Source organism: Ochotona curzoniae, unplaced genomic scaffold (genome assembly GCF_017591425.1).
Source record: "Ochotona curzoniae isolate NIBS_2020 unplaced genomic scaffold, NIBS_Ocur_1.0 contig_3622, whole genome shotgun sequence".
Lineage (NCBI taxonomy): Eukaryota > Metazoa > Chordata > Mammalia > Lagomorpha > Ochotonidae > Ochotona > Ochotona curzoniae.
This window is the reverse complement of record NW_024465926.1, coordinates 20,174,311-20,186,454: the sequence shown is the minus strand read 5'-3', so window position 1 is coordinate 20,186,454 and position 12,144 is coordinate 20,174,311. Positions and strand designations below refer to the sequence as shown.

The 12,144-nt window shown below is 56.1% G+C and overlaps 2 protein-coding genes across 4 annotated transcripts in view; both read left to right on the top strand.

The window, feature by feature from the left end:
* Window positions 1-8,605, top strand: part of LOC121158049 (testis, prostate and placenta expressed) — a 27,129-nt gene extending 18,524 nt beyond the window's left edge. The window contains exons 8-9 of the mRNA XM_040982630.1: window positions 3,379-3,383; window positions 8,593-8,605. The gene's annotated coding sequence lies outside the window, so the exon portion shown is untranslated. The remainder of the gene's footprint in view (window positions 1-3,378; window positions 3,384-8,592) is intronic.
* USB1 (U6 snRNA biogenesis phosphodiesterase 1) lies at window positions 1,249-12,144 on the top strand. Of its 3 annotated transcripts, XM_040982625.1 has the most exons (7): window positions 1,251-1,793; window positions 2,426-2,592; window positions 3,782-3,965; window positions 6,962-7,015; window positions 8,946-9,051; window positions 10,198-10,281; window positions 11,124-12,144. In XM_040982625.1, exons 1-7 carry the CDS (start codon window positions 1,690-1,692, stop codon window positions 11,226-11,228), a joined length of 804 nt encoding a protein of 267 aa, XP_040838559.1. In that variant the 5' UTR covers window positions 1,251-1,689; the 3' UTR covers window positions 11,229-12,144. The 3 variants fall into 3 exon arrangements, with proteins under 3 accessions (XP_040838562.1, XP_040838561.1, XP_040838559.1); XM_040982628.1 differs by lacking the exon at window positions 8,946-9,051 and having other exon boundaries at window positions 1,249-1,793; XM_040982627.1 differs by lacking the exon at window positions 6,962-7,015 and having other exon boundaries at window positions 1,250-1,793.

The following is a 12,144-nucleotide window of genomic DNA, read 5'->3' as shown; positions in this document are numbered from 1 at the left end:
GTGACAGTACAGGCAATAGCAGCCAGGGGCAGAAACTTCTCGAATAGGATGCAACCCACACCCAGGGTTCCAGCGCACCTGTCTTCTGCACTTCAAAGTTTTGAAGTTTTTCCTTGAGCAGGGGAAGGAGAAAAGAGACACATTCCCTGGCCCCAGCCTCTAGCTGATTTGCCACAGAAGCATGAGTCAAACCCCAGCATCCACAGGGAAGGAAGGCCAGAGGACCGCTGTTCTGAGTGGGAACTGCAGGCTATGGGCGGAAGCAGGTACCACTCCTCCATTCAGGAGTTTCCAGGACCCAGTGAGGCAGGTGGACCACTCTGGGGTTATTTTTTTTCCGGCTGCCAGGCTGAAGGCTCCCCAGCTGTGCCCGCAACCCCACTGCCCAACCAGGCCAGGAAAGCCCCCACCTGACGCCCCACCCCAGCCCTTCCTTCTTCCTCCCTGGGAAACCAAATGAAAGCCGATCACCTCCCGCCTGCACAGCTGGGCCTCCTGTCAGCCCTCGTCCGCACTGCCCCGGTCGTTTTGGCCCAAGCGCGGCTTGCGGCTCGCCTCGAGAAAAGGCCCCAGGGCCAAAAGCCGGGCCCGGGGAAGCAGCTGCGCGTCGTGGCCCGGCCTGCGTTTCCCAGGAGCTCAGGAGGCCGCGGCGGCCACCGCCGGGGCGGGGCGGGAGCGGGGGAGCAGCCAAGGCGGCTGGGGAAAGGGTGCGGTGGGCGCGGGAGTGGCCCCCAGTCGCGGCCCCCGGGCGCCACACCGCTCACCTGCTCCAGGCCGCCGGCGGGGGGTGGGGGCCGGGCGCGGGGCGGGCGGCGACCAGCTGCTCTCTCGGCCACCCCTTTATTCCGGCTCCATCAGCGGCGGCGCGGCCTACGAGCGCTACCAATCCCCGGCCTCGCGTAGCGGCTGCTTGCCGGCCCGGGACGCAGGGGTTGGGGAGCGAGGGGGGGGTGGGCCGAACGGAAAAGGCGACCGTGCGGCCGGGGTAGCGGGGCCGAGGCGGAGGAGCGCCGGGAACGGAGGGCGGGCGGACGGGCGGACGGCCTTGCGGAGACCGGCGGACGAGCGGGCGGCGCGGGGGCCAGGGAGGCGGGGCCGGAGGAGGAGCGGCCGTCCGGGCGGCGGCGGCGGCGGCGGCGGCGGGAGGAGCGGGCGGCGCGGAGCGAGGCTGCCCCCTGCCGGGGACCCCTCTGCCCGGACGGGTCGCACACTGGAGTCCAGGGGCCCGAGCGCAGCGGCTGACTGAGGGCCGGCGCCCGGCTCGCCGACCAAGCGGCTCCGGTGGGGGACGGGGGTTCGCCCCTGGCCGGACCGCTGCACCTGTCACCTCTGTAAGCCCTTCTGGCCTTGTGGGATTGACCTTCTCACCAACTCAACTTGACCCCCGGGACGCGGACTCTGGGCAGGTTTGGAAAGGACACTCTTGGATGTGTGAGATGGACTTACACAGACTCAGGGAGAGAATGGGGTGACTCCGGGAGCCGGAAAGTAACACCCCGCGCGCAGCCGGGAGAACCGGGACACTGAGGCTTCGCCTCCACAACACCTCCAGGTCCCGCAGCGTGGCTCCGCCCCCCCTGGGCGGGGCCGTCTCAGGTCCCGCCCCCCAGGGAACTTCCGGCGCCGCGGAACTGCAGGAGGCAGGTGAGGTTGCGCGCGGACGGTCTCCAGCTGGCCGAGCGCGGCCCCATGAGCGCGGCGCCCTTGGTGGGCTACAGCAGCAGCGGCTCGGAAGATGAAGTCGAAGCCGACGCCGCGCCGCCGGCCAGCCCCGGGGCCGGCGGCCGCCGATGGTGAGGAACGAGGAAGTCTTCTTTAAAGTTAGGGTGCGGATTCGCTAGAGCCCACCCGACCCAAGCGAGTCGGGGAGGAGCATGGGGGGCGGTTTCCGGGAATGGAAGGGCACGGTTGGGAGGTTCGGGTCCCCGCCTCTGCCGCTGGCTCACTCAGTCTCCTAAAACGCGCGACTGAATCATCTGAACCCAATGAGAATCGTAATAATAGCTGGAGCGTTTGGAGATGTTTTCCATTCATGCAGTCAGTGCACACTGAGCATCCACCAGTGCATCCGTCTTTCCCTTCGTGGTCCTGAAGGCTTGCTTGCCGAGTGCTTTAGGAGAGTTGAACTTTCAGTGACTCCATCAGGTAGAAATGCACTTTAAGGAAGAAGAAAATGAGGCCTAGAGCCTGAATCGCCCCTCCAGCACAGTCCTGTCCAGCCGGGAAAGGTGGCCGGCAGCCACACATTGCGTCCTGCCCGGCTATCCTCTGTGGGGGCCAGGAGCACAGTGACTTCTGCCTCCCAGAATCGCTGCAAGTCCCCAGTGAGACTTAGCTGCCTCCAGCGGCTGGCTGGGCGTCTCCACCCCGTGTCGGGGATTCCTACGATCAAGGCAGGAGGTTCACTTTGTTTTTCTTCCTGCAGCGGCCGGAGCCCCCTTCCCAAGGAGAGATTCCCAGTGCCAGAGAGCGTGCTGAACATGTTCCCAGGCACCGAGGAGGGGCCTCAGGACGATCGGGCAAAGCACGGCGGGCGAATCCGTAGCTTCCCTCACGAGCGGGGTAACTGGGCCACCCACGTCTACATCCCCTGTGAGTGCGGTGTAGAAAGTGGGGGGGTGGGGGGGGGAGCGGTGTTGTGGGGAAGGAATCAAGGCAGGCGTGACTGGGAGAAGGAAACCAGAAACCTGTGCCACTGGTGATGGCAAAGAGATTGACTCAACCAAGAAAGCAAGGTTTGAGAGCTGGAAATTTCTCTCCCAACTCTTGGCTTCAGGACATCATCTTAAAATTGATGTCCTGAAACCTTAAGTATAATACTGCGCCTCTCCCCCAGCTCAGGAGCTTATGGGGAAGATGTCAGGGCCATCCCAGGGTGCAGGTGGCATTTGCTGTCCAAGAGGGCCAGGGGATTCGGGTCCCACCTCCATCCTGATGAACAGATTGCCTAGGCTTCAAAGGGTGGTTCACTCCACTATGTCCAATGCTTTATAAGAGTAGACAGGGTCCTTGCATCTAAAATGAGGATAATAATAATAACATCTCTTTCCTAGGAAGATTAACTCGAAAGAACATGGCATGCTATTTTTTTTTTGTATAATTTGTGGGTTTTTTTAATCTTTTACTATTTTATGATACAGTTCCATACGCCCCTGGGATTTCCCTTATCCTCTCCCTAATCCCCCCCTCACTGAGTTCCTCTATATCATTACTAAAGTATAGTTCTTCACACACACTCATATGTCCATTATTGTGTGCGTGGACAATGGCAGAGAGTCCATCGTCCTATTGTCATATAGTAAGCAGTTTCATTGGGAGTCCATCTTTAGTCTGGAAGTAGAGATGCATACTGCATTGTAGCCTCACATAAGCAGGAAGCTGGAGTCTGAGACAGAGTGAGGACCTGCACCCGAGGGTCTCTACCATGGGATGCAGATGTGCCAGGCAGCATCTTAACTACCACACCCAACATGCAGACTGATTTCTTCCATATTGCCAACTAGCTAGAAGAAAGAATCTGAATGCAAAGAAAAAGGAAATATTGGAGTGATGGCTGTGCTGGTTACCCCGATCTGATCATTACACATGCATGGAGATACCATAAATGTATACAACTAGTATGTGCCAATTAAAGATAAATAAATACTAGAATACATAGGTGTATTCACAGGTGGTTTTCTACTTAAGCCCAGAATGAGAAGAGTTTCTCTCTGCCTTTTGGGATTCCTTCACCCACGACACTGTAGCTAACAATGGCCGCCCTGTCCACTGTTCCCTGCAGATGAGGCCGGAGAGGCATTTCTGGATCTGCTGGATACATTGCTGCGCCATGCGCAGGTGCATGTGCCATGGCTGGTGGCCATGGAAGCCTTCCACCTGAGCCTGTCCCAGAGTGTAGTCCTGCGCCACCACTGGATCCTCCCGTTTGTGCAGGCGCTGAAGGAGCGCTTGGCCTGCTGCCAGCAGTGAGTACCTCCCGCCCTTGCTCTGCCCTGGAACCACCCAACTCCCCGCACTCCCCTCTGAGCATTACTGTGGGGTGTGTCACCTCAATAAGTGGGCCTGTCCTCCTGGGGTGACCATGTAGGCTCTTACAGGATGGCAGTGGGGATGAGGCTGAAAGTTCCAGAATTGCCTCTGATAAGACAAAAGATGCTATCAGTCAGAAAACTCCCCCCAGGAGCTCTGCATTGTCGGGACCCGGCATCAGTCCAAGTCCCAGTCTTGAAGCAAAAGATTCTCCAAGGCTCTCTGCTGCCAGCACATCACATGGGCATTAGTGCCTCCAGTCAGGAGCCCAGGCAGGCCAACGCCTGTGCATCTTAGTGACCTGTGTGCACACACAGATCATGGTAGAGTGGTAGCTGCCCGAGAACTTGGGAGGGTGAAATGAGACCATGTATGCCCTCCACATGGTCCTTGGGGAAGGTCAGAACTGGAACCCCTGCTACTTTGTCTTGCCCACCATTGTCCCATCCTTCCTCTCGGACCACAAACAGCTTTCCTGCTGGGTCTGACCGGACCAAGCCTTGTGCGTTCAGTGTGACTCTCCTGGGTGGGCGGCATCTCCCCCGGAAGCCCTCCATGTCCAGGACCATGGTTCCTGCGGGTTAATGGTGCCTCCCCAATTCCAGTCATTTCCCAGACCCTTGCACCTTCCAGGACCTGGGCTCCTGCAGGCCACACCTGTTGGTCTGTGAGTTACTGTATAGCCTTCTTCCAAGTGCTATGCTCACCGTAGGCATGGGGGAGAGGGAATTGCTGTGGAATGACTAAGCAGGGACAAGGCAGGCCTGGAACATCCTCCTTGGAGCCCTCAGGGTCCACTGGGGAGCTGTCCCTTCCAGAAGCCACCATCTGGGTGGCAGTTTTCTAGCGTGTTCACCTGCAAAGCCTTCCTCCATGTGAGGAAGGCAGAAGCCCGCTCTGAGGTACATGTGCCAGGTGAAGACCTGGGCCCTGCTCCTGCTAGAGCCAGCCTCCTTAACAGTGACAGTTGGACCAGCAGCAGTGTCACTTAACCCAAGATACCTGATGAAGAAAAAGAAAGATACCTGATGGAGCATGGTACTTGGCATGATTGTTAAAAAGCCCCAGGAACACCCACCTCCCAGGTTGGAGTGCCTGGCTCTGCATCTCACTCCTAGCTCCCTGCTAATGCACACCCTGCAAGGCAGCAGTGGTGACACAACTGTGTGGGTCCCTGTCCCCCACATGGGAGAGCAGACTGGGGTCCCCGCTTCCAGCCCAGCTGCTGCTATTGGGGGATTCCCTGGGGAATGAATTCACAGGTGGATGTTCCTCTGGCTGGCTGTTTCTCTTTCTGCCTTTCAAATAAATGAAAATTGAGAAAAAGAAAGAAAGATTGACAGGCTCCCTGTATCAGGCCTGAGTGCACTAGGAGTGAACTTGAACCTGGTGGGAAGCCACGACTTGGGGCTTTCCTGCCTGCAAGTGCCTTGCCAGGACCTCTGGGAACTCTGTCCAAAGGCCCTTAGGAGAACTGTTAGTCCCATGTGGCTTGTTCCCTTGTTCATCCAGGGCCCCAGGGTTGGCACCCTCTCAGGGGATGGGGCTAACCCCACCCTGCAGGGGTAGTGCTTCCTGCCCCATGTCCTGGTTGACACTGGGCCCAAGTCCTCTGTAGTAGAACCGTGGGTTCCCCTGGACCTGCAGGCTGTGGAAGACCTTTGGCGGAGGGAGCTACCAAGGACAGTGATCCCTCTGGGGTATCTATGGTCCTGGAACACACAGCACTTACCTGGCTCAGCCTGTAGCAGATCTGAAGGCGGCACGTGGGCAAGTGTCAGTAGCCATAACTGAGCAAAGCTGAAGGTGAGACTAGGAACACAGTCCGGGTCTCCCATGCAGAGGGAAGAGACTTGGCCCCTTGAGCTGTCACCTACTGTCTCCCCAGGGTCTACTTTGTGCAAGAAGCTGCTACCAGGGGCCCGGCACGATAGCATAGTGGTTAAAGTCCTTGCCTTGCACATGCCGGCATCCCATATGGTCGCCGGTTCTAATCCCGGCTGCTCCACTTCCCATCCAGCTCCCTGCTTGTGGCCTGGGAAAGCAGTCGAGGACTGCCTAAAGCCTTGGGACCCTGCACCCGCTTGGGAGACCCAGAAGAGCTCCTGGCTTCGGATTGGCTCAGCTCCAGCTGTTGCAGCCGCTAGGGGAGTGAACCATCGGACAGAAGATCGTCCTCTCTGTCTCTCCTCTTCTCCGTATATCTGCCTTTCCAATAAAAATAAATAAATCTTTTTTTTTTTTAAAGAAGCTATTACCAAAAGCTGAGATGCCCAGGTACCCTGACATGAGAGTGAGCACCCATGTGGCATCTCAGCCACTGTGCCAGAGACCTGCCCCTCTGCCCCAACTGTACAGCCACAGAACCCACTTCTCTTCATTAAGTATAGGTAGAAGCAAGGGCGGTGGGCTCAGGCAGCCTTGAGTCCCAAATCCTGGTTCACCCAAGTCAGCCTCACCAAGTGTCAGTTTCCTTATCTCAAATGGGCATATTCAGGTGCCTGCCTCATGGATGCCGGGGCACTCTGCAGGCTGCCATGTGCAAAGCTCTGAGCTCCGTCCCTGGCACATGAGAATTGACCTTGTTGCTTGGACATTTTTTCATTAGAAAGGAATGAATTGGACACAAAATGATCTATTATCGCTTACACAATGAACAAGACTTTCTCAGCAAAGATTGACGTTTCCAGTTGTTTATTGAATGAACTGTTAGTGTAGGATTGCTGCTGGCTTCTGAATGGTGCTGGTATTACCTGAACAGGGTGATGTGAAAGGCTTGTTCGCTCTGTTTTAAGGTTCAATTTACTACCTGGATTAATAGGTGATGATAGTACGGGTTGATTATATTATCATTGTGCCATCGATACAAGCCATGTCTTTCTGATTCGTTTTCTTGCTCTTCCTGACCAGAGATAACTCTTACACATTTCAGATTCTTCTTTACTGCCAACCAAGTAAAGATTTATACCAATCAAGAGAAAACCAGGTAAGTTCCCCCATCCTTCCAGAAGATTCCTCAGGGCAGAGGTTAAGAGGCACTTTGTTTCTTGGCTTGTTTATCCCAGTTATCTGTTTGTTTTGAAACAACTCAAGGCAGCTATTCCCAAGCCTGAGTCCTTCATTAAGAGAACTAACTGGGGTGAGGGTGGGGAATAACAGGAGTGGGAGGCACCGAAGTGGGGGAGCCCTCATAGTGCAGAGAAAAGGGCCTCAGAGAGTCAGCAGCCCTGTTACACTGAGCCTGTCATAGCTCTAAGGCCTGGCTGCTGTCCTCACTCTGCTTAGCTGGGGTCAGCCCCTTGGTGGCATGCATCACCCTAGGTTATCTGTCAGGCCCATGTGACGCTCTCTGACACCCGATAGTTTGGAGAAGACACACACATTGGAGTGTCAGAGGAATACGTAAAGAAGTTTCTATTGTCAGGTCCTCAAAGCCAGCGCCCTGGTCCAACAGGCTTTCTAAGCAACATCCTGTCTGAACTCCTCCAAGGGGTCTGTGCTAGACACAGTTGCTAGTAGCAGCTACACTGTATCCAGCACTTGCTGCCAAAGATAGGCCGGTGACAAGGTGCACACAGCTCTCACTCACCGGGATCTTACACTGTGTGCAGGAGACAGATCCTGAGCGAGTAGGCAGGGTGTTAACAGTGACAAAGTGATGTGGTGGGTTTATATGTGATATGGTGGGTTGTCAGCATGCATTGCCGGGAAGGTGCCTGGGGGATGCCAACCTGCACATGGCAAGGAGCCAGCTGTGGGAAAAACCACCGTGGTAGGCACAACAAAGGAGATGACTCCAGTGCAGCCAAGAGCTTGGGGTCATCAAGGAGGCCAGTGAGGTGGAACCCACTGAGCCCATGAGGGAGCAAGTGGGGAAGCAGTGTTAGCTCCTGCAGGGCCGCCAAGTTCAAATAAGGACTTTGGAATCCCAGCGAGGTGGGAGCTGCTGGAGGGGTTGCGACAGAGGTGTATTGTGATGGGAACTGGTGACTGTCAGCCTGTCCCATGGCTGTTGGACCTACAGAGAGATGGAAGGGAACAGGCGGGACATGGAGACCAGAGAGGATCAGGCAGCATGAGCCAGGTGCAGGATACAGTGACCTGGTGGTCCAGACCGGGTTAATGGTAAACAGCATTTGATATATCCCGCGTCCACTGAAGTTCCCAGCAGCTAGATTTGTGTGAAGTCAGGGGAAGAATCCAAGTTAATCCCTGAGTTTGGGATTTGAAGAATCAGCCCCATTTCCCACAGTAGTAAATCAGAAATTCTACTTTGTACTCATTCAGTTTTGCTGCCAGTTAGAGCCCTAAGGGAAAGTGTCACTTTTGCAACAGGGTATGGACAAGGGAGACATCAGCTGGAGGCAGAACTGCTGGCCTCATGGCCTGGGTGGTACAGTGGGGCGCAGGTCAGGAGTCAGAGATGCCAAGAGAAAAAAAAGGAGGGAAGTGTGTTGGGGTGGGGGGAGAACATCGTGGGGCTCGTTGGCAGCTTCAACCAAAACACTTGTGGCAGAGGGCTGGGGAAACAGAAACATGAGGTAGATGAGAAGTTTCAGCAAGAAGGAGGCTGGCTGAACACGTGGCTCAGAGGAGGGGTTTGAAGAGGAGAGGGAATGGCTGAGCGTTGTAGCAAAGGAGGGGGTGCCAAGAACTGAGTCCTCCAACAGGGCCCTGGCCTGGCTGCTGCCAGGAGCCTGAAGACCCAGAGACGTGGCCTAGGAGTCAGTAGACCTGGAGACAGGAGGCACATGGGTTGGAGCTAGGGAAGGAAAGTTTAAAGACAGGAGGAAGAGGAGAGGAACTCCCTAGGGAGATGGGACACCCTTGGCTCAGGCTTCATGGCTTTGGGTATGCAGGCGGCCGCTGTTCCTGGAGGCCACCCCTTAGACTCCTCTGTCTGTACATCTTCTCAGGACCTTTGTAGGGCTTGAGGTCACCTCAGGCCACACCCAGCTCCTGCACCTGGTATCCGAGGTGGACAGAGTCCTGGAGGAGTTTGACCTCACCACCTTCTATCAGGTAATGGCAGGTTTGGCTCTGTAAGCTCAGCTGGCCCTGGATTCAGGTCAGCCTGCAAGAGACACACCCGGAAACCCTGCAGAACTTGCCCCATGCAGGATCCCCAGAGCCAGTCCATACAACGTGCCCAACCCTTGGAGGGGAAGGTGTACGGTGTGGCTGCTGCCACCATACCTGAAAACCAGCACCTCCCAGAGCCCTGGGCTGCATCTTACCGTGCTGCAGGGAAAGTGTTCCTCTCTGTGTGTTTGATATCCCACAAGAGCTTGCTGTCCTCAATGTTTCTCATCAAATCAACCCTCTTGGGAGGCTGTAGCCTCACTACACCTTGCTCAGCGCCCGTGCCCTGCACTACTGACCATAAAGGGTCACTGGTTTATTTGATTTTAAGATTGATTGATTGAAAGAGTGAGAGCAAGAGAGTCATGGGGAGAGAGAGAGAGACTTTCCAGCTGTTGGGCCATTCTCCACATGCCCACCATGGCTGGGCTGGGCCAGCCCGAAGTCTGTAATTTCATACAGGTCTCCCACATAACTGGCAGGGTCCCATATACTCGGGCCATCCTCCATGGCCTTCCCAGGCGTATTAGCAGGGGGCTGGATGAGAAGCAGCATCCAGGACTCAAACTGGCACTAGGATATGAAAACTTGGCATCCCAAGGAGCAGCTTAGCATGCTATGCTACAAGACCAGCTCCTGTTTGACAATTCTTTCTGTTTAAAATTTGTTTATTTATTTTGAAAGAGTTCTGTAGAGAGAAGACACGGAGCGATATCTTCTGCTGATTCACTCCCCAGACGGCTACAACAGCCAGGCTAAAACCAGGAGCTTCATCCAATTCTCCCACGAGGGTAGTGTGGGCCCATCAGAGAACCCCGTCTTCATGACCTCCTTGAACCCCAGTTACCTGGCAAGACACTGCCTCCTAATGCCTTTTCAGAGCAGGCTAGGACTTTAGCTAGCAAACTGAGACAGGAGGCAGAGTTCTGTCCTCTGCAGGAACTGGCCCCGGCTCTGTCTGCACTCAGCTCTAAGAGTCCAGGCTTGTACATGCAGGCTGGGGCAGACTCAGGGTTGGAGACCTGCAATGAAAGCTGGGCCTACCTGAGCATGCGCGGTCACCACATCCCCACTCTTCCTCCTCAGGACCCTTCTTTCCACATCAGTCTGGCCTGGTGTGTGGGTGATGCCCGCGTGCAGCTGGAAGGGCAGTGCCTGCAAGAACTGCAGGTAAGTGGGAGCAAGGGGGGCCCTGAGCCCTAGAAGCCATGGTGTGAATGTTGGAGGGGGAAGGGCCAGGCACCCACATCCTAATGCCTGGATACCCTGCAACCTGGCAGGCCATGCCGACACAGGCCCTGCTCCTCAGACTGGGCGCTGGGCTGGCAGCAGCTGCCGCACCAGGAAGCTCCTTCACACAACCAAGCCTGGCCCCACCCAGACCTAGGAGATCAGCTCATGAGCTCTCTGGAAAGCTACGTGCACATGAAGAGGCTGCAGGCCCAGCCTCTCACCCAGGGGCTCAGGGCTTGGAAGTGAGTGGGCTGTGCTGGCCAAAAGGAGCCCAAGTACTTGGATGGGAAGGTGAGAAATTTTCCACCCATGCCCTTGGAGGAGAAGCAACCATGTGTGTGCCATGCGGGAGTGTGGGCTCAGTGTCACCACCACTCCTGGTTCCCAAGAAAAGCCAGAAGTGATGCCTCACTGTGTGACCCTCCAATAACCATGTTTTGCAAGCCACACAGAACGTGTGAAGGCCAGAGATGGCCCGTGGGTCACCACAGAGCCACCTTGCACTTGGCCTAAATACTAGAAGCAGCAAAGAGCCCTGGTTCCTGGGTCCCTCTGATCAAGGCCCTGCTCTAGCTTGCAGGTGCATGTAACCCAGGTCTCTGAGCATCCATGCCCTGGCTCACAGTCTGGATGATAAAGCCAACTCTCCAGATTTTGGGGCCGCCAGCCCACATGGCCCTGGGCTCCTGCAGGAGTCGGAGAGGCTGATTCTGTTTGCAGTGCCCTGTGCTCCAGGGAGGCCCTTCACTGTTACTTTCCTCCCCTGCTGTGGGCGGTAGGAGATCGTGGATGAGTTTGAAGATGCGGAGGTGCTGCTGCGAGTGCTCGCTGAGCAGGTCCGCTGCAAGTCCGGGAACAAGTTCTTCTCCATGCCTTTGAAGTGAACCACAGGGTCCGTCCAAGTCCCAGCCCCTCTGCAGAGCAGCAGAAGCAAAAGAGCCAGCAGCGTTCTCTCGGCCTCCCACTAGGAGGCGCTCGTCACCTTCCAGCCTGGCAAGAAGCGTATCCTATAGGGGTCGGATCCTCTCCTGGTCCTTTTGGGTACAGTTTGGATGCTGTGTAATGTGGTCATTCCCAGAAACCACCAGTAGAGGGTACCCTGAGCATCCCAATTCTTGCTCTGGCTAATACCAAAAAAAAGTGGGGGGAAGGGGGGAGGTCGCCCGGTTATCCCACCCACACTCTGCCAGAATCCCCTGGGTAGCTCCTCCAAGGAGCGGCCCTCCCAGCTTCTCCCACCCCTCCTGCATCTGGAGGCTATTGGCCTCACACCAGGACTTTGCAAGCTATCAAGCTCAGCTCAACCCTGGACAAGCCCAGCTCCCAGGCCCTACGGCGGGTAAATCAGCCTTCTTCCTTGAAGTCTGTATTTGTTTACTTCTAATCTTACTGCTGTGCCCTCAGGGACAGTGGTACTGAAGTGCAGCTCAGCATCCATTTTCTCCACTCCTCCCTCCCACTTGCCCCCAGCCAGGTGCCTGGGAAGGTGAGCAGATGCTTCATACTGGCCCAGCCATGGCCAGGAGCCAGCCTGCCAACGTTGCTTGACCCCGGCTTCCCCCTCCGCTCTCCCAAAGCAGCCCTGAGGCACCTTCCCCATCAGTGTTACCCTGCCCGTGGCCTCAGGGGTCTGAGGGGCAGGTGGAGAGGGGACCAGGTGGCGACGGAACCCTCACCAGGGCAAAGCTCTGGTCCTCCCTGTCACCCTCTGGACTTCCCATGCTGGATGAAGAAGTGGTTTTATGTTGTAATTTCAAAGTTTGTTCAACCAATAAAAAAAAAAATCACAATTTTTTTTTT

Excerpts from the sequence above, each read along its gene's own strand:
- USB1 (XM_040982625.1), top strand. The coding sequence starts at position 1,690 with ATGAGCGCGGCGCCCTTGGTGGGCTACAGCAGCAGCGGCTCGGAAGAT. Across the intron at positions 3,966-6,961 it reads CGCTTGGCCTGCTGCCAGCA|ATTCTTCTTTACTGCCAACC; the intron begins GTGAGTACCTCC and ends TACACATTTCAG. Across the intron at positions 9,052-10,197 it reads ACCTCACCACCTTCTATCAG|GACCCTTCTTTCCACATCAG; the intron begins GTAATGGCAGGT and ends CTTCCTCCTCAG.